This window comes from Anguilla anguilla, chromosome 9 (assembly GCF_013347855.1).
Source record: "Anguilla anguilla isolate fAngAng1 chromosome 9, fAngAng1.pri, whole genome shotgun sequence".
Classification (NCBI taxonomy): domain Eukaryota; kingdom Metazoa; phylum Chordata; class Actinopteri; order Anguilliformes; family Anguillidae; genus Anguilla; species Anguilla anguilla.
The window spans coordinates 15,040,656-15,061,713 of record NC_049209.1 but is presented as its reverse complement, the minus strand read 5'-3'; the positions used below and the strand labels follow the sequence as shown (position 1 = coordinate 15,061,713).

Below are 21,058 nucleotides of genomic sequence, written 5' to 3'. Positions count from 1 at the left end.
TGTAGCTGCGGCGATGGCAGGCTCCCTCTTCCATGTTCCCTTTAGCGATCGGATTTCAGACACAAAATTCAATTACGTTTCCTCATTCTCAACATGGAAAGCGAAACAAAGGGTAGCTGAAAGACTATCCCAAGATTTAATTTTGATTGGACATGGAGTGCTGTTGAGGCCAATGCTGGATTAGCAAAGGGGTTTGCTTCAAGGGAAGGGCAGGTGTATTTGAATAAAGCCTTTACAATTAAACTGAGGTCCTTGCAATAAAGCGGTAATGTAGAAGTGGGGCCATCATAATTTCAGAGGCATTGAGCATGTCATGTCAAAGACATGTCAAAGATTGCTTGATAGAACATTTTGTTTGAAGCAATTACTGTGTTGTCACCTCACACATTTTTGACATCCCAATCCGAAGAGTCCGAAGTGTAGAATTAGTTCGAAGTGTAGAATCAGAGCTAAATACATCCTGCAGCGAAAATAAAATTAAGTCACAAATCTAGCAGACAAGATTCATAAGACCATTGTACTTAATGGGGGAGACCAGAAACCTGCCATGACACTGACTGCACACTGTGCAGTAAGCTCCCCTCAGAGGGAGAGAAGGGTGTAAAGTACCCACACTGAGGGGGTATCCACATCATCGTAAATAAAAGGTCACCACGATGCAGACACCTCCTCAGTCTCCTCGGTGTGGGCGCTTCATTTACTGCACAGGGAATGACCCTGATTACAATCCTTCTCAAATGCACATCGGGGGACCATCTGGAGATGGATTTTAATTTTGAGATGCGAATAATTTACCTGCTTTATTAAAACAGTATCTGTCCTGGGGAATAAAACTAGGCAGTATGGTAGTGTAGCCTGAATCCAAAACTGTTTATCGAAAAACAAGGGAGCACAGAGATTTGAAAATTAATCATTCATAGACCAATGCACCTTTTCAGTTGGAAGGAGTCTACTGTTGTTGTTTCCTGAAAAATTATGATTGAGGCAAAGCAAGGAAACAAAAAGAATCCATTGCTTTTCCCGGAAAAAAAGTATGTGAAGACAATCCACAAAGGAGGCAGGCACCAGGTTTTGAGGTTGTATGAGAAAAATATGGCAGCAGAGCAAACTTGTAGTGCCAACAGGATATTACAGGATATTATCACAACATTAATGCTCAATTCCATCACAACAGTTGAGCTTTTAATCTTATTTGCACTGTTGTGAACAGATCCTTAGAGAGGAGATCTATTCTTCCAGTAACTATTTATTTAATTACCCAAGGTAAGGGTCTGAGCGTTCCTGAGTGACCTGAATGTACATTGGCCATAATTCAGGTTCTAGAACATTCCTTGCCTTCAGACTGACACGACATTACTCAACCAGTCCATTTTGGTGCTCAGTGCTTAGGCACCTCCCGTCTCTGTCTTCTCCAAGCCAATTTTTAGGAACACTGGGATCTATTATTCAGGCAGATGATGGATTGGCTTAAGTTCAGGCCTTAAATCATAACCCCACAAAGCTCACCGTCATGTCCGTGTCCGCCTCTTTAAGCTGTTTGCCGGCTTGGCCAGTAATGTGGCATCCCAGCTGCTGTACGAACTCCCACTCATTTTCTCCCAAGTCCAGCACATAAAAAGGGCATCTTCAGGAACTCTGCAGCTGAGAACATGTTCTTAGAGCTCTTGTGGGATTTCATTTTTATTTTCAGATTTGTTTTGCTTTCTTTGTGGCACAAACCCAAACAGTCTTTCTTGAATATTATTTTGTCTAAATAAAATAGCCTTGTGGCTGTTGGGTGGTTCATCCTCTTAAGGCGTTGTTCAATACATGAATGGGCCACATGGTTTGGCATGAAATCTGGACCGTGTAAGTGCTGCTGAGCTATTCATTCAGCCACGATGATAGCGTCTCACGGAGCTTCTGTGGCCTCATAAATATTGATTCTAAAATAAATATTGTAGTTGGATAAATAGACAGAATACTTGATTATCCCCATGGGAAAATTTTTGCAGCAGCATGTAGCATTCACATTTACAGACATTTATACCAAGAAACATGTGATCTGGTCATTGCGGTTACTTCTGTAGGAAACCATGGAAAGTACCAAACTGTCTGTGCTATGTAGGCATGGGACATGCCCCACCAAGCCCATGCCTGTCATCCCAATATTGCAGAATGTGCAAGCTGTTCATGCAGCAGGGGTGCTCAGTTGTTGACACAGGCCTGAATATGAGCTTTTGATAGACCCCTGTCCAAATGGTATAGCAATGCACTCAAGGAGAATTGAAAGATGGGAAATTGATTCTTTGTTCTGTGGCCTCAAAGATGGTGTTGATATCCTTGTCTGCAGTCATTTGTCTCTAGAAACCATTATCTGATGGACAAGATTATCAGTCTAGAAAAAGCAGTCATGGATGCACGCACACATGCACACGCACAAACGCAAATCAGTATGACCTTTTCTCGGGATGTTTTACCATTTTAAGCCCACAAATGTTCTGTCCCTGGAGGGACGCGGGGGCTTTTGGGGGACAGTGTAAGCTGATTATACAGTAAGCGAAAGATTCATTAGTTGTGTTTAATGGAATTGAAATGAGTGTTTGGACGATTTAAATAAATTAACCTTCACTGAATCCCCCGAGAGCTGTTGGGATGACAGAGAGGGTGAAGATGAATATTCTCCTTGTCACCGATATAATGAATACCGATTACATTAGTTTTCCAGCGAGTATGTTTCCATTTAACCCATGACAGAATGTGTTGCTCTTCTAGCAGCTTTTTAAATAGATTGGGTTATATCTGTATTGTGACCACTCAGTACACAGCTCATGAACGTTTGTTTAAAGTATACTCTGGTTGAAGGGACATTGGCATTCATTGTGCTTTAAAGTTAACCAATATCAGTCAGGCATCTTAGAATTCAGAAGTTAATAAAAGTGGAAGTATTTAATTTGTAATTTGTGGGATGATTCATCATTTTAGCCTTAGTTTAATAGTACAGACATGTCCTCTAGAGTTATTTAAAGGCCAATTGCGAAAATAAAATTCATACTCAGTTTGGGGAATATTTGATGATGATATTCTGTTTGGGTCAAATGCTACACAATCCCTCATCAAACATTGCCTGCTTAGCGGTTGGCAATCATGGCGAAGTGGCTGAACTAGCCGTATTGTCTTTTTAAATCTGTACTTTTCCGCTTCTGCATACGACTGTCTCGTTCCAGACAAATTACATTACTTAAGATTACACATTCACCTCCTCCCCTCAGAAGAATTCATTGGAGAGCACGCCTTGAATCAGCCACAGCCTGTATGAGGGGGAACCTTTTCCAAAATGCCACCCTGATGAGAGTAACAGAACTATAGCATTTCGATGGTCCTCTCTGGTCCTCTATGTTCCTCTCTTGTACTCGATGGTACTCTTTGCTACTCTGTGACAGCCTCCGTCTTCCGAGTCTTTAACGTCTGCCAGCCTCACGGCGGAGCGCCAGCTGGGAGAATCCCCGCCTTGATTGGGAAAAGCCGGAGCAATTAAACGATGACTGAAGGCACTTGCAGGCAACAGATACCTGTCTGTGACAGAGTACCGCACCTGTGATGCAGAAGACCGCTCTGACAGCCGTCTGGAATCCCCATATTTTCCCACTCAGTGGTCTCTACCCCTACGCATTTCCAGCAGATAGTTGTGAACAAGTTTACCTGTCTGGATTCCCCAGTAGTGTTCAGCTACCTGAACACAGGCTGCGGCGATTAAACTCAGCTGTTTGAATGTGAAAACGCATTACAGAACCAACTGGTTTTTGCTTAATCTCATCTGATTTCTGAGCAGATTAAGCAAGGAAATCCCTGTGGATACCCAACTGAAGGTCTGCCTTAAACCATTCAAGTCAAACTGCAAGATGGAGCCTATTGCCACAGATGCTGCCCATGTGGTACTTTAATTAATTTTTTAATGAATGCTTTCGCGGTAATACCTGTGCCCCTGTCCGTTTCGTCTTTGGCCCTGATTTAATCTAAGTGGCAGAGGCATGTCTAGGGAAGGTGGTCAACAGTCCCTTCCACGTTCAGTGGTCTGGTTATAGAAAAGAAAGGCACTGCTGCTCATTAAATTCCTTTCATTGCACTCATATGTAGACCTTGGAATCTGGGCTTATTCACCTGGGTTATTAAATCTGTCAAAATATTTGCGTGTGTCATTAAAAAATTATTCCTTGTGCGTATCTGTATATGTACACTGTTAGTTTGAGACATTGAATTTCATTCATTCATTCATTTATTGTAAAACTGAGCTACACTCCACACTTTTTTCCATTTCCCACCTGAATCCTGCGATCATGGCATATCTACACAGTACATTACATTACATTCATTTGGCAGACGCCCTTCTGATAGACTACTGATCCGTTAAATATAACTCTGGTGTATGCTTGGCACCAGGTGAAAAGCCATGTTAATGAGCTCCCTAAGACAACTAGCATGTCGGCGTTGATGTGACAATCAAAATCAGCCAGGTTAATTTTTTTTATTCAATATCCTAAACTTCAAACCCTGTGTGAGTTACTTTTGGCTGTGTATTGAGAGAGGGCCAGTGTCTGGTCTCCTAAGGACAGCAATTCCTTTTTCCTGTAATGGTCCACTTATTTAATGCATCTTCTCTTGTTCTTTATCTAACGCTGCCTTGTAACCATGTGACTCCATTTCAACACCGTGCTCAAAAAGCATTTGTGGAGTATAGCTTGTACTCTTCTCTAATTATAGTTTGCACACCCTGGGGTGCATGCTGTCAGCACAAAGGGGAATGCCAGTGCCATGTCACTTGACCTTGGGAGAAATTAGACCGCGCTTTGGATTGTGGTGGTGATCATTATTTATTCACCAGTGTGTGTGTTCGCAAGCAGTGAAATGCTGTTCTGTATGGACCTGAAGCCTGAACTATCCTCAGGGAGTTTTCTATAAAAACAGGCACTTTGCTCAAAAGCCCTAATGCATTCTGGGACCTCAACTCACAGTGCTGACCCCTGATTGGCATTCCTGAGATGAGAGGAAGTCTGTTCTCTCTAGCTTTGCCTTGCATTGTAGCGATTTGAATGTTAATTATATCTGTCCAAGTTCATATTATACATTTTGAAAGTGTTTTTCTGATAATGATATTATCTTCATTGCCATCTGAGTTAGCCTGTTCTCAAATATCTTATATAATGCAGTTTTCTGTGTTGAATTAAAATGGATGATATGCTTTTGTTTTAAATAAGTGAAAGAAAAGAAACTTTGGAGGTTGAGCCAACTTCAATGTTTACTGTTAATATATTACGATTTCCAGCCCACGATCTAACATAAAAAGAATGTGGGTTGAAACTGCAACATCTGGACAATAATCATTGTATCTTGCTCATTCGTTTGTCAACCTTAATTACTCTTTTTTAATTACTATTTTTTTCTCCTCAAACTCACACATATAATTATCTACAACACAATCCAGTTCAACTGTCCTAAGATTGCTGTCTGTACGTCTATCATATTTATCTGATATGTATATATGTATATATATATATATATTTATTTTTTTTACGGTTGAGAAAAGGCCATGACCTGCAGAATGTCAACCCTGCATGGTATAAAAGACGACACTATTTTCCTAAATGCTGTTTTCAGCTGACTGGACCATAGCAGGGAGGGGTCTGTATCATTCCATGGTTTGCGGAACCAAGTACACAGAAGTTGGAAGCTGCCGTAATAAGGCAGATTTTCCGTAATAAGATATTTTTTGTAATAAAACAGATTTAGGATTTTATAACTCCCTGCTCAGTTCATGAAGCTGTAACGATTTTTGCCTTAATTCTACAGCATAACTCGAGGGGCAAGAAGAAACCTGGTCTCATCCTTTTCGAATAACACATCTGTTTTAGGCTCTTGGGCTGTGGTCTTGTGCCGGCATGTGTTCTCACATTGGTGGGTGGTTGCACGGAAAAACTCATTCATTTTGGAATCATTAGTGAATTAAATCAAGGGGGCCACGTTTTTGTGCCTGGAAACCAGACCTCTGAATACTATTTATGTATCATCCATTAGTGTGTTGTACTTGCCTGTCGTCTTTGTGTGGTAAAAGAGGAATGACTGCGTCTATTTATGAATGTTTACGTTGGCAAGTTTCTCTGTCGTTTTGTTTGTATGGTTGTCAGTAAAGACTCAATTAGACCTAATCTGTTTAATATGTTTCTATTGTGACTAGCGTTCACAGGCTAGCATTTTCAAAAGTTTACAAATACAGCTTCATCCAAACACTTTGGAGCTGAATTTCTTGAAGGCAGCCTTTTTTATGGGTGTGTTAGAAAGAATAAAAAAAGTAAAGAGCCTTATCTTTGTAATTTGTCACTAAGCAACAGTCTGAAAGATACATCTCACCGGCTGCCAGCCAGGTTATCCTATAGTGCTTCAGCTCTGGCAGTCCTTGTGCAGGTGTGAGTGGTACAATGGCGAGTTCAGATCGATGGCAAATTTAAAGTGGGGACACAATATAACTTGGTCATGTGTTAATTATCTGTGAAAAAGCGTGGCTGTTTTCTCCCCAAAATAAATTCTGTTGTCTGCTGTTATTTTTCACGCTCTGAGATGATTAATGGTCTCAAGCTTCCCCACCCCACTGTCATAAACAGGCTCAGCCTCAATTTTGGGCTCCAAATGAGCAAGTTTGATATGGTTTCTGAGGCGGCGTCTTCCTTGAATTAATCACGTAAACGAGACAGCTTCACCCGTTTTATATTTAGCTTTGGGGTGGGGAAAATAAACTGTGAACATGCCGTGACATTAAAGCGGCAGGACAGCGGAGGAGTCGGTGTGCCCACGCCCCATGTGGGACACACGTGTACCTGGAGCGCTGTAACACGCCTCGCCTGGAAAGCGTTCCAAACATGTCTGCGATCTGTGTCAGAGAGCGCTTCTCAGGAACCCCGGTCTCTTCGTTCCAGTTTCAGCTGGATTTGAAATTCCTCCCCTGCCGGCACGCGTTGTGCTGCATGCCACGGAGGCTTCAGGCTGGTGGAGTCGATCCCTCTTTGCGCTGATCAGAGGCAAAGCTGCTTCAGTGGCGCTGCGAATGTGATGGGGATCGTCGAGCCTCTCACGAAACATCTGTTCCCTGCAGAGGCCCCTTAGGGTCCAAACCCCCCCCCCCCCCCCCAATTTCACAACGTCTCTGTCCTCTAGTTGTTCCCTCAGGGCTGTCCTCAGGTGTAGAGGGTGATACCATGGTAGTGGGTGGGGGTGGGGTCCTAGCACCTGCTTTGGACACAAGATTTTAAAATCGTTTCTTCGCTCCAGCATTACCACCATCGACCATAATTAATTGAATTTCAGGCTAGGGGTGGTTGATGTACCACAACAATAATCACCAAATGGAATACTGATAATCGCCACAATGTGATCTATTGCCTTTCTTTTTGTTGTTTTTCTTTAATTGTACCTGATGCGGTAGTAAACTTCCAAACTTCAGAGTCCATGTGAAATGCTCCCAGAAGAAAAAAAACATCACCTCTGATAACTGTTGAGTGTTGATAAAACAGGCAAGTGACAGCAAGGTCGTATAGCCTCCATGTGATCATGTGATGTCTTTTCGTCAGTCATGTGGAAGTTGTAAGGCCTTGCTGCTGATTGGCTGTCTTACCCAATAGATAACACCAGTGATGTTTTTACCCCCAAAACATTTCACGTGGTTTCTGAAGTTTGGATGTTCACACCCACATCAGGTAAAATTAAAGAAAAAAAAACTTTAAAAAAAGCAATACACCACATGGTGGCGATGATCGCTATCACCCAGCCCTAAAGGGGAAAATAGCTTTCCTTTTTTGTAGGTAGGTGGTGAACTCATTAATGTGCCCTCTAGCATGAATGCACAATGTGGGGTTTTGATACAGTTGGATAAAAAATTTCCAAAATCTTTCTAATTATCAAGTCAAGATGTCAGTGGCCACGGTCACCAAATCTTTTTTTCCCCTCCTATTTCCTGTTTTCAAGTTTTCCATATTTGTTTAGGTGTTGATGAAAGTTCAGTCATCACTGTTTTATAGAATTCCAAAAGTTTCCAGGTCACAAAGTGAAAGGTTAAGGTCAGAGATACTTGTGATTCCTTCTGATTTCTGGTCTCAGACTTGGCCAACTGAGCATGCCTTTTGATGAAACTTTATGCTAATTTTGCCCTTATACAAAGGCTCTTGTGCTTGGATTTTAATGAGACTTGGCACCGGTGTTCTCTTCATGCCTTCCTTGAACCATATTTATCCTGGAGTTATAAGGTCCAATATTAAGGCCACAGATGCTCCTATTTATTACAAGCTAACTTTCAATACTGTATATTACCATATTTGTTGTCAACCAACTGTATGCTAACAAAATGTCAGTACCAGCATGCAGTTTTAGTTCCTATTTTGTATTTTTTGTTGCACATGAGTATCTGCCGTCTCATCAAGGATTTCCTGATGCTTTATACACTACATGGCCAAAAGAATGTGGACGCCTGACATCCAACATCTCATCCAAAATAATGGGCATTAATATGGACTTGGTCCACCCTTTGCTTCTCTAACAACCTCCACTCTTTGGGGAATCCTTTGTACTAGATGTTGGAGCATCGCTGGAGGGATTTGGTTTCATTCAGCCAGAAGAGCACCTGTGAGGTCAGGCACTGATTGGGCAATTAGGCCTGGCTTGCAGTTAGCTTTCGAATTGTTCCAATTGTGTTGGATGGGGTTGAGGTCATGGCTGTGTGTAGGCCAGTCAAGTCCTTTCAGAATGTTCCAAAGCTTGACCAGATGCCGAGTGTTTAAACTGATCATCCATCACTTGTCGGGTTCATTTGGCAGAGCGCCACGTGTAGTGCCCCTGCTGGAGGACCTCAGTGCTAAGACCCCAAGGTTGGGCTTCTTCCAGGGCGCTCTAATGAATCCTCTGCCCTGTCATGCTTCCGGACCCCTTTCTCGTTTGACGTTTAAGTTCCAGCTGCGGGCACCAGGCCCATGAGCTAGCGGTTCTGGAGCCCGAAACAGAGGGACTCCCACCACAGGGGAACACGACGAAGCGTCGATGAAACCCAAAAGCAGAGCAGAAAGCAGAGCATTCTGCCCTTCACTACCTAATAAAAAGTGTGATTGCTATTAAGCACGGTGTGCTGCCTGTTAGTGTCTTTCTGCTTGCTTCCTGGGTAAATTACTCCCACCCCACCATGCCTGTGAGTTTGCTGGGGAAGTAAAGGGCTAGTGTGACAGACACAGTCGACAGGTGACAATAGGCTGAGCTGAGCAAGCAGAGGCAGACAGATGTGCGTGGGCGTCTGCATGGGAGGGCTGCTGTTTGATGCAGCATCAGGAGCTGTGACAGAGACTCCCTAGACTGGTGCCGCACTGAGGGGTGGAAAAACAGGAAAGAAAAAAAAAACTATTTCTTTGTTCACTTATTTGTGCATAGACAGACTTAATGCTAGCATTTATTGTGAGTCACAGGGCCTCTGTCTCGACTGCTGTGATGTTTTGGTAGAAGAGCCGCAGAATTATGAATAGACTCAGTCCTCTCTTGGGCTGAGGAAATGCCAGCAGGAAATAATTTCCCTCACTTTTGCCTAGTCTGTCACCCCTTATTGCCTTTATGCATCTTTTAGAAAGGTTGCAGAATAACGCCAGTAAGACGTGCACTGTCGCAAAGCCCAGCTGGCAGAGGAAAGCAATGCGAAGCTTCCCTAAGCTAAAAAAACATCACATGAAATTATGAAGGAAACTCATTCACCCCTAGCAAAGAGATGGGGAAAAATTTAAGCGGATCTGGGGGGGATAACGAGGAGAGTGAAATGAAAAGGCTGTTGGGGAAGCAGTCCTTTTGCTTATCCCGTCAAATACATCAGCGCAATGGGTGGATAGTGAGAGAAACGCAGCGGTATATCGACGGCGACGTTTAGAATCCCCCCCTGTAAACGCATTGGGGAATTGCTCATTGGGAACAAAGATGGAGAAATATTCTTCAAAAATATAGCCTTTGTGCATCCACAGATGTATGTTTTATGCCTCGTTTTGAGTCTGTTGCTCTGTTTGCAGAATCACTAAAGGCTCCGTGTGAAAATATCTATTTATATCTGTCGATTGAGTTTATAGACAGCTGGCTCATTAAAAAAATATATTTTAGTGTATGTCTTCCCTGTTTGGTTATGTTCTTTCTTATTGCCCTATATCATTTTATCTGATTCGGACGTGCCATTGAAATAGATGGATGAGTTCCTAAGTGGTAGTGGAGCTAGTCCTTCACAGGTATTTAAAAACGTTTATTCAAGAATGCATTTGCCAGTTACACATCATACTTTACGTCCTCAAATGGATTTTTACTCATCATCTGCATTTCAAATTACGCATTTAGTATTCATGCATTAACCGACAATACTTTGCACTCTTTAGCTAACAATGGGCTACAATTGCATTTAAATGTGTATTGGAAAGGTTCAGGGTTGCCTGGAAACATTTTCCCAGTGATTGCGTGAATTGCTCCAGAATGCATTAAGCAGTGGTCTGTGGAGTGGCAGTCCAGCTCAGGCTCTTTGCCTCTTTCCTTTGCCTGTTCTTCTCAATTAATTTCAGTGCTTTGCTCTTTTGACTCCTTCCCTTAGTCTGGCATATACCCATGGATGGAAAATATGAGTTTTTTATTTCAATTTCAGTTCGTTTTAAATACTGAAACATTCCACATTTGTCCTGGAGAAGACAGGGCTACAATGGTGCTTTAAATGATACAAGTCAAGACGATGTACCCAGACCTACTGACAGCTGGGGATATTATTCCTCTCCCTCATCGAGACTTTTAGCCACTGAATCATCACAAGATAACAGGCGTTGCTATCTCATTTACACAAGTTTGTCTGCCAAGAACTTAATCAAGCTCCAGACAAGGATGTGTTATTTGTTTCATCCTTGTTTGTACAGCCCCGCCCCCTCCCCCACACTATTGGGAATACTTTGTTATGCTGTTCTGTCATTAGCAAATCCATTACGGGGGTTATTGTAAGTTTCGGCAGCGACTGAATTCTTCCGTATCTTCCCGAAGATGGGGAAAAGCGGTGGGGAGATTTAATCTGCCTGTTTGTTCGGCGCAAGCTGTTCCGACGTGGCGACGCGAAGCCCGGCAGGAGCCGATCGCAGTTCCGTCAGGGGTGCGATCCTGAAGATTACGCCGTTCCTGTCGAGGTCCTGCATTTGTGCTGCGAGTCCCTTTCCATCTGGCAGGGGTGGGGGGAGGCCGGGGGCTATTCTATGCTTATTTTTCCTGGCTGGGTATTTTTCCAGTTTATTCTAGAACAACAAACCCCAGCATGGCGAAGGTAAACCTAGAGGTGCGGAATATTTCATTTTTACCGGCCTTGTCTCTCCTCGGCCCAGCCGTCTCCGTTAATTGACTGTTGGCTTGGGCCCCTGTGCCAATTAAGAAAAAATTTCCATGCTAGAATTCTGTTAACTACCTGTTTAGCGTACATAATAGCTGCTGTGCATGAGTCCGAATGACTCATATAATTTCATCTTGTTGTGTCTCATATCAAACATGCCTAGTGGTGAAGTGAAGACACTGAATTGTAAGGAACAGAGTTGCAATCAGCCCACATTGAATTGACTCTGGCTCACCCTCCCATACAAGACCTTCACAAAAGGACTGGCTTTGATGGTGCATATTTTCTCCGAGTATTTCCCGCTCTACGTTAATCCTTATCTGTTTTTAATGACACTTTCATGTGATAGAGAGCCAAAGTTAAATGGGAACGTTTGTTATTGTCTTTTGCACAGGCTTGAACCCGCTCCCCTTCGACCCAGCCACCAACAACGAACCCCTACAGTTCAGTAACTCCAATGGGCCCCTGGTGACCGACTGTCCACTGGAGAACGGAGCAGAGAACAGCAAGAAGAGGAAGAGACCCAACCTGCCCCCAGGTATGGTAGCTTTGGAGGATGCGTGGCCATCACCCTCATGTCTTCCCAAGAGAGCCAGATTTTCTGTGTTGGTTTCAGTATTCCTGAAAGTAAATGTTCTGCAGGTGCAGCTCACAAAGGCTTTTAGAAGAATGGTACAACACAGGTAACTACAGAGACAAGAGTGCAATGGCTGAACTGTAATTACGCAAACTGTTGCTTACAAACAAAACAAAGAACACAATTGAGAACAAAAAAAAGTTTTAAACTTTAATTTGCTGCAGATCATCTGAAGATGAAACAAATATGCTGTGCTTGAATTGCAGCCAGCCTAATTGTCACAATTTGTCTTAATGAAATTAGGTCTCAATTTGAATTATGATGTGCTAATTAAAAGAATGAGCTGTAATCTCAATTGCATATTAAGAAGTGGAATAAAACCATTCCTAATGAAAGAGGAGTTGAATAATTTTTAATACAGTCAATACATTAGCTGGACGGCGTGATTTAAAACTATTTGTCTTCATTGTGCCCAAGTACTGTATATTGTAGCTCTCATCTATAGTAGTATAAATAGTATAAATAATAGTAAACTAAAACATAGCTGGAAATTAAGGAAATCATTGACATTTACAATTGTTTACTGAGAGCATGGCTTGTTTTCCATAGCCAAATTTAATTTATTCTCAACAAACAAGATAGCTCAATCTTTTGAAAAGTGAAGTAAAGCCTACATTGGAACCCGATCTGAAATGTTTGTAGTTGAACCATTGAATGTGTTCCAAGTTTATTTTGTGCAGCATACTCTTGGAATGACCTTTTGAGCTCAGCCAATGAATTATTAAAGGAAAAAGAATAACCTCATTCCCCAAACATGGCTACTGCAGAGACCTGTGATACCTGCAATTTTAATGGTGAAATCTGGAAGGTTCTGTGGAGCCTCTTGAGTTTTGTGGGAACAGGGGTCTGCAGAAGAACCCAGACCCTTCAGGGGTTGGTGTTAGACTTGGGTGGAGGCACACGTTTACAAGCAGTGTTCCTTATAGGTCAGTTTGTCCTAAATGCCTCAGAATTACTGTAACCTGGAACAGCGACCTCTGGGTTAAGACAAAGCCTTCTGTTGATTGGTCTGGTTGGGGCCTTCTCTCAAACTACACAAAAAAAAACCACTTGTATCACTTGAAGCCATTGCTGTTACAGACATCTGCAGTGCATTCAGTCCTGTCTGATTATCCGTGTTCCCTTGTGAAACTAATTTAAATAAAGTGATATATTTCACATCCTTATGGAAACTGAGAATAATACATTTATGAATGAGATTGTAGTAAAGGATCTTGCATCAAATTGTTCACAGCCTATAGTGGTATGAAAAAGTTTGGGCACCTCTGGTAAAATTGCATGTTTTCTTGAATCTTGTAAAAAAGTTAGCACAACCGGTGCATGGTAAACACCTAAGCACAACTTACACATTCTAATGCACAATTGCTGTTTATTTGCTGAATTTATTTGTTGAATAAAACTGTAAATTTGACATGAGTTTTGGCACCCTTCCAGTTGGTCCATTAATAAAAAAAAAAAGGTCTCAAAACTGGATTTACTCATTAAGCCTTAAATTAAGCCAGGTGAAAATGATTCCAGAGCTTAATAAGTACACTCTAATCCTTCTAACCTCTCAAGGTGTTCTGCGTTCTCTCAACAAACACGCTCTCCTCTAAGCAGCTGCCCGAGTACTTGGGGAAAAAAAGGTAATTACTCTTATAGTACAAAGCACAGAAAAGCTGTAAGAATATATCTAAATGGTTTTACTTTTTTTCAATTTGTTAATACATTCAATAAGTCAGAAGTAATGTGCATTAACATTTACAGAAATATGTTGTGTTTACACAACCTTTTCACTTAGACAAACCACAAAACATGCAATCTGACTAAGGGTGCCCAAACTTTTGCATTCTGTTGTGCCTATATAATGAAACACTTCATTAACTGCCACAGGAAATTAAATAGAATTGGTGCATCTTGTGCTACACTGAAGCGATAAGGTGCAGAAAATTGTGCAGATGAAAGCCAGGCTGCTGCATATTCAGATCAAAGATTTCCTCTGCAAATTAAATTTGTCTATTTGAAGGAGAACATGTTCCTTTCTGTGGGCTTAAGAAAGGAATCTAATGACTAGAGTGTTTTGGCGCGATTCACCTTAAATTCACCTCTGCACTCATGGCCCCAGTGACCATGGCCAGGTGTAAGATATTATTTGTTAATGTGTTACCTTTACTTTCAAATTTAGCAGATGTTTTTTTTTTTCCGGTGTCAATAACACAGCTTGTATTATTTTTATAAAATCCATTTATACTTTGTGTATCTGCTGAAGCAGTTCAGATTAAGTACCTTGCTCAAGAGTAAATTGACCCTTCCTCTCGGGAATCGACTACACAACCTTGAAGTTGGAAGCCCAGTTTCCAAACCATTGTGACCCTTTGCCACTTGTTATTTTGCTACCACTGTTTTCAAACACCACAATTCTGTTGTGTCTGCACCACAAAATTGCTGATGTCTGATTGCTGAAAAATAAAAAAATAAAAGTATTTTTAACCTATAATTTCATTGCTGTGCATTATCAGGGTTACATAGACTAAACCCACTACCTAGGATTAAAATGGTGCTTATTCATTGCATATTAAAAAGATATAATTTATTGCCATTTACATTTTAATGCCCTGTTTAGATCTTTCATTATATTTTCCTTTATCTTTTATGCAATCAGTCTCGGATCAGTGTAAAGCAAATTGAAATGCCAGGAATTAACATCTGGAAAGTAATACAGAATGTTTTGTGCTAATAAAAGGCAGAATTCTCTGAGGGACAGGATGACACAGACAGGGGTAGACGTAATGAGCAATGATTTGTCCTTGCTAGGAAATAATGACTATTTCTGAAGAACGGGCATTTGTAATGATTAGAAACTCCTTTCTAGGGACAAGCACTGAGAATTAGAATAAACTACAAATGTCATAATATAGTACAACAATACATCAGATTATCATTTTAATTTGTATTTAATGTATGTATATATATATATATATATATATATATATATATACATGACGTATCTGTCCCTATCAAATAAATGCTAAATATCGGTGCTGCAAATCGCCCAAGTTCCATAGTTTCCCCAATAGACTAACAAGCTTCCGCTGTTTCACTGATTGCACCTCATTTAGTACCCTTATCATTTCACTTGAACTGTAGTTAATATCTACTGGAGAAGATAAACGAAGCAAACACATTTGTAGCTTTGGGAGCGCACGAGATGCCAGGGAAGATAAACGGAAACTCTGCCCTCCTAACAGCAGGCATACCTCGGGAACACTGCCGTGACCCATTTAAAAGCCGCGCAAGAGAAACGTAGAATAAATTAGCCTCTTTCCCCATCCTTCCCGTAGCCTCGAGCCTGGCAAAAGGCTGTCAGCGAGTCGCTGAACATATCCATTGCGTATCAGCACTTTTACTCTAACTGCAATCGGGAAAAAACTATCCGCACCGTCTCTATTCTCTGTTTTTTGATTTCCTTTCCTCCCTTTTGGGGGTAGTTATGAGATGTAATGCATGGCTCAGTACCAGTGTTATTTTATTTATTGTAGTCTTTGCCTCACATAGTATGGGCTCAGGGACTCTTTGCGTATGTTAGTGTCTTAACTTCTCCTTCAGATTGCAGACCTGTAAGAGTAGGAATTGACAGTGTTTAATGTGAAATGCAGAGGAGACCCGTAGAAGACGAGCTGTTAATGTGGGTTTTTATATTATTTTATTTTATTTTTATTTTTTACTGGAATAGCAAGTAAGGCATTGTTACCTGGAAATGTTCTGTTTGTTAGAGTGTGCTGCGTACGTACTGTAACAGCTTTCATTTTAAATGGATGTGCCTCCGTATTTAAGTTAGTGATGCTGTGACTGAATCAATCCAGTAAAGCAGACTGTATCTTTAGTTCGAACTTGAACATATAGTTTCAACTATTATTATTGTGTTATTAACTTACATGTTAGCATATGGAACCTATGCTTGGAAGGGAGTGGTTTCACTGTTCTCTTCAGGAGAAACAGACGACAAGGTTAAGGCCAGCTTGACCAGTGAGGCTAAGCTAACTTGCGTGGCTGCTTCGTTGAAGCGAGCTTGACGCTTAACGATAAGCTTCCTACCCAGGCCAGACATGCGTGTTTAATTTAATGAACTCTGTGATTATACTTGACCATTTAACAGGATTATAGGACTATAGGAATGGCTAACTATAGGCCTGACCTAAGAGGTAAGTTTTAACCCTACACTTAAAGACAGAGAGTGTGTGAAGCCCGCACATACATGGGGAGATTGTTCTCTTTGAGAGAAGGCTCTGCCACCATTGTAATTTTAGATACACATGGAATTTTCACATAACCAGCTGTAAATTACCATTTATAATAGAATGAGGCAGTTGAAGAAACCAGGTGATTGAGGTTTTAATGCAGCGACAAATGTAATTGTTGAAGAAGTGTTGAATGTGGACGTGTATAAATATTCAAAAGTTTCCATTTGTTTTCTCCTCTATTGTTGTGTTTGTTCCTTCTTTATTATCCCTCCCCCAAAGGCTTGTGACTCCATCTTTCCATTGTCCCTGATAAACTGTGTAAAGGATAGAATGTTGAATGGGGAAAATATGTGGTTAATTAGCTTGTTTGCAACATTTCATTTCATTTCATTAGAATGTTTTTTTAAATTCACAAATAAGGTCTGTGAATACTGTGGTAATTGTCCTCAAAGGTCCTTGACAATGCTTTGTAATTTATATAGAATTTCTGTAGGGACACTTTTTCAACAAAAGGATAAATGTCTCGCATTGTTTCGGCTTAAGACAATCAGACCAGACAGCAGCCTGGGGGCACATCGAGCAAATAGTTTCTGATTCGCCTTCTGCTGACTCAGACAGGCTTTTGTCTCTGTTTCTGTCACAGCAGTAACATGAGGAATACTTCTTTTTATGTGGGTAATTATTTCTGATACCTCTGTAAGAAGACTGACCTTCAGAAACTTGCGCCATTGGCGACTGTCTGTCAGACATGAGAAATGTAAAAATAATTGTGATGCTTGTTTACTGGGTGAAACGGAGTTCAGTAAGTTGGTCGGCTAAATTGTGAATTGCAGTGGTGATCGTTACAGTGCAGAGACGGTAGAGGCGAGCGCTTCTCCTGCTGAACGGTCTGAGGCGGGATTGTTATTGGCGTGGGCCTGTTATTGATATACGAGCAGTGAAGCCGGTCCCGTCGCCCCTCGTCCGCGCGTATACGCGGCCGCCGCGCGGCTGACGGCGGTTGTTTGTCACCGCCCTTCTTCCCGAGGCTTTAGCGTTCTTCTCCTGACGCCAGACCCCCTCGGGACGACGGGGTTGGCTCGCTCCCGTTGACCTGAAGAGAGGCGGCGCGGGAGCCGCGTATCCCCGCTCGCGTCCCCGCTAACCGGGCCGCCGGGGTGAGGGGGCGGAGCAGACCGGCCTTAAACTGCGGCTGATGAGCTAGCCTGCCTTTGGTTGGGAGTGTGCGGTGAAGGTGGCCGTAGGAGCCAATCCCCTCTGCCCTAATTACACCACAGGCAAGCTGCCTCGCAGCAGAAGGAATGGCTGTGCATGGATTCTAGCCTGCTGTTCTGCATGCCTGTGCTCTTGTGAATGTCTGTACAGTTATCATGGTAGGGTAAGATTGTTGCCGATATGCCTGCAGGTTTGCCTGCATATCTTTTTTCTGTGTGGTACAGCCTCTGTGTGTGTTTCAGTGGGTGGCTGTGTGCAGACTAGCTTGCGAGGCGGCGCTAATTAGGATCTTTGTAAACAGCGTAGGCGCTGTTGTCACTGGCGGAATTAACTCTGCCCCGTTCTGACCCCACCTGGACTGAACTCAGCGAAGAGCCTCCGTCTTTTAGATCACAGTGTAATACGCATTGGTCTCTGCCGAAGCGGCACCCTCCATTCGCAGCCGTTCTGTTTGCGTGGTGCATCAGGCCTTGATGTGTTCATTACCCCTGAGCTGCCTTACTGTTTGGATATCTCCATTTGACTATTGCATACGAACACTGATGCTTCTCATTTAACTGAATCTGAATTTGATGATGGCATACGTGGTTCTTTTTTAAAGCACATAGCTGTCTTGGTGCTGACGTTCTGGCTTCTGATCTTGTGTGGCTACCCGTATGTTCTGAATGGGTTAAAGAATTCACAAATAGCCTGTAATCTCAATTAATATTCCATTTCAGAATATAATCAATAATCTGATATAGTGTAATAAAAAAGTAGTGGCTGCTGTGTTTAACAGCTACAGTTTTTTCCAGTAAAACACAGGACATTGACTGAAATGAACAAAAATTCTCTTTAAAGCAGGTATATTGTTCCCGACCAATGTCCTACCTCGATGGCTGATTCTTTCTTTTAAAAATGTCATTGAGAAGAATTAAGTTTTGATTGTGAAAATCACATACACAAGGCCCTGGTCGGGTGAACTGTCCCTGACAAGCAGCCAATGACAAATCACAAGATCTTCACAAAGTCTTTGAAGGTGATGGTTTAGAATGAGATGCTTTATGGGGTTTTTATTTATATTTATTCTGGTTGGTGAAAGGATCACAGAAATTCCATTACTTTTATATACTCAGGTAGTTCCAGGGAAGATTAGTTGTTAGCTACATGTTATGCAATTTTCACCATCTTACGGCCTGTAAAACACCAACTGTTCAGAAATGCGAAAAAGCCTACTCAATCAATTTTGCAATTGAGTTTGCAAATATTGTATTCATTTTTGGTAATTTTTCTTTTTTTACCCAAAATTACTGCAGATTTAGGTAAATCTTGCCAGATTTGATGTTTGCCATGCTTAGCAGCAGAGGTGATATGCTCCCAGGATGTGACATTGCAGCATTCAGTTTTCATGTCACATTCAGCTCAGCCCCAACTGAAATTCTATGATAACAGCACCTGACTTATTCATGAAGAAATTCTGCTATCATGTAAACAAAACACATTAAAAGTTGATAGTCGGCTTCGTAGGCGAAAAGCAGGAGGTGAATGTGCCAGGCAGTGTGCTTTTGAATGTTGCTGCGAGTGAAATTAGAAGGCCTTCTTTAAGAAAATTCAAACCCGTATGTTGTCAAAAGTATTAAACTTGAGCCCTTTTTCAGCCTTTTTTTTCCTGTTATTATGGTTTTTTGTTAGTGTCTTGTTAATGTTAATTTAGCCTGAATCGCAGGGCAGAAGGGTTTATAGTTTAAATCCGAAAGAGAATCTAACCAATCACACAGTAGACTTTTGTAGAACACTCTTCTGAGCCATTTTAAGGGTAACCAGTTTTTTGCTTATGTTTAAAATGTTGCAGGAAGTCAACTAATACACCTTTCTATTCCTTTCCTTCAGCAAATAAACCTATGAAAAAGATGAAAAAGTAGAGAGACCGCGATACAATATCACACCCTCTCAGAATACGCCTCCCCACACGCATGCATCCAATTAGAGTGATTTTGAGAATCTGCAGAGCTGCCATCTGCTCTTGAGTTTGGTGAGAAAGCGAGTCATAAAAGAACTACATTTTTATAATCAAAGAGGAGCCGAGCGAGAGACGGAGACAGAGCGAGCGCGAAAGAGGCAAAGGGAGCTCTTAAAATCTTTGCTGATTTCTTTGAACTAAATGTGCTGGCGCATGAACAAGGGAAGCACCTCAAAAGGAACAGCGTATCACAAAGGTCTGCTTTGTCCCCTGCACCTACTCAGAAGTTGGATGAGAAGCGTGGCTCTGTGTGGACCTCGCGTTGATGGAGCGTGCCCCCCCTTCGCGGGGCGATGTCGGCGTAAACAATGACTCATCACTCCCCGGGAGATTGCGTACCCATGGCTGCAAGAGGGGCCGCTGGACCTCGTCGCGCAGTACGCCCACGCGGGCAGGGGACTGCAGGAGGTCCCGTCCCTCCCCAGCAGGGGAGCCCTCGCTCACACCCCCCACCTCCACCCCCACCCCCACCTTGTCGGGGAGCCTGCGCTCGCACCCAACACCCCCCACCCCCACCTTGTCGGTCATCTTACGGAAAGCCCTGCAAACTTTCCCTCCTTTCCCCCCGTTCCTCAACCCCTTCTCACGGACGCTGCTCCGGGAACCTCGGTCTGGTCCCAGAAACGGAGCTGCTGCCTTAGTGGTGTACCGACAGGCTCACCCCTCGTTCGCTTTTAGCGAAGTTCTTTTTGTCATCGTTTCTCAATTTTAGCAATTGGTATTGAAAAAGCCCTCCCCCTTCGTTACTGTTCCGCCCCAAACATAATCCCAACCTGCCTCTCTCTCCCAGTACGGAGTCTTTCGGCTTTTGGTGCTCCTCAGTGAGGAGGACCAAAGGGGGGGGGGGGGGGGGGGGGGGGGTGAAGGGCTGAGCACAGAGCTCCTCATTCTGCTCTCTTAAGCTCCTCCGTTTACACGCTTGACCACAGCTTCATTGCAAAACATTGCATGGTGTGGCGTGGCTTGTCGCTTGAATAAGGCATTTGCTAGAATGCGTTGCGGCTGTTTCCCGAAAACGCTTCCCAAGCCTCAGGAGCTTCCAGCTGTTCTGTCTACGTCGTTCTGTGTTTTATGTTTGGTAGGCCGTTACTTGTGCCTTGTGCACCTCGTGGAGGTCTTTCAAGAGCTGAAATTAATGTGCAGGGACTGGTGATGCAGATGTTAATGCAGTGTTTCTGAATTGATGCTGACACCATTGTGCTGTCGTGCTATTATAGCAGTGTGAAGACTCGCGCGCTGGCTTGTAAAATCTTTTTCTGCCTCGTCTGCTAGAATGAGTTTCATACCTCATGCACTTATTCAGGTAGGACTACAAAACAGAACTTTATTAATGAAGTTAATAAAAGCACAACACCCTGCGCATAATGGATTTTTTTGCGTAATGAGTAAAAACAGGGAATATCGATCTTCTTTGGGGAGAGAGGAGGCAGAATAATTCTTTCTCTGCTTGCCAGTCGTTCTTATTCCGAATTGCACTTTACAGTCAATTTCAGAAACTAGGAAGAAGGAAGAAAGGCGGAAAACATTTGAAAGGTCTGAGATGAAACCTTGGGACCGGTGCGAATACGTTACCGCGGTTTGTAGCTGGTGTCATC

General features: G+C 42.5%; 1 protein-coding gene across 11 annotated transcripts in view; it reads left to right on the top strand.

The window, feature by feature from the left end:
* The window catches only part of LOC118235548 (ecto-NOX disulfide-thiol exchanger 2-like), a 176,798-nt gene that overhangs the window by 85,827 nt on the left and 69,913 nt on the right, over positions 1–21,058 (top strand). For 10 of the 11 annotated variants that reach the window (XM_035432985.1, XM_035432989.1, XM_035432988.1 and 7 more), the window contains one exon: positions 11,787–11,930. In XM_035432985.1, coding sequence (XP_035288876.1) covers positions 11,787–11,930 — 144 coding nt within the window. Of the gene's footprint in view, positions 1–11,593; positions 11,668–11,786; positions 11,931–21,058 lie in introns of those variants that run through there. The other variant, XM_035432996.1, reaches the window with a different exon arrangement.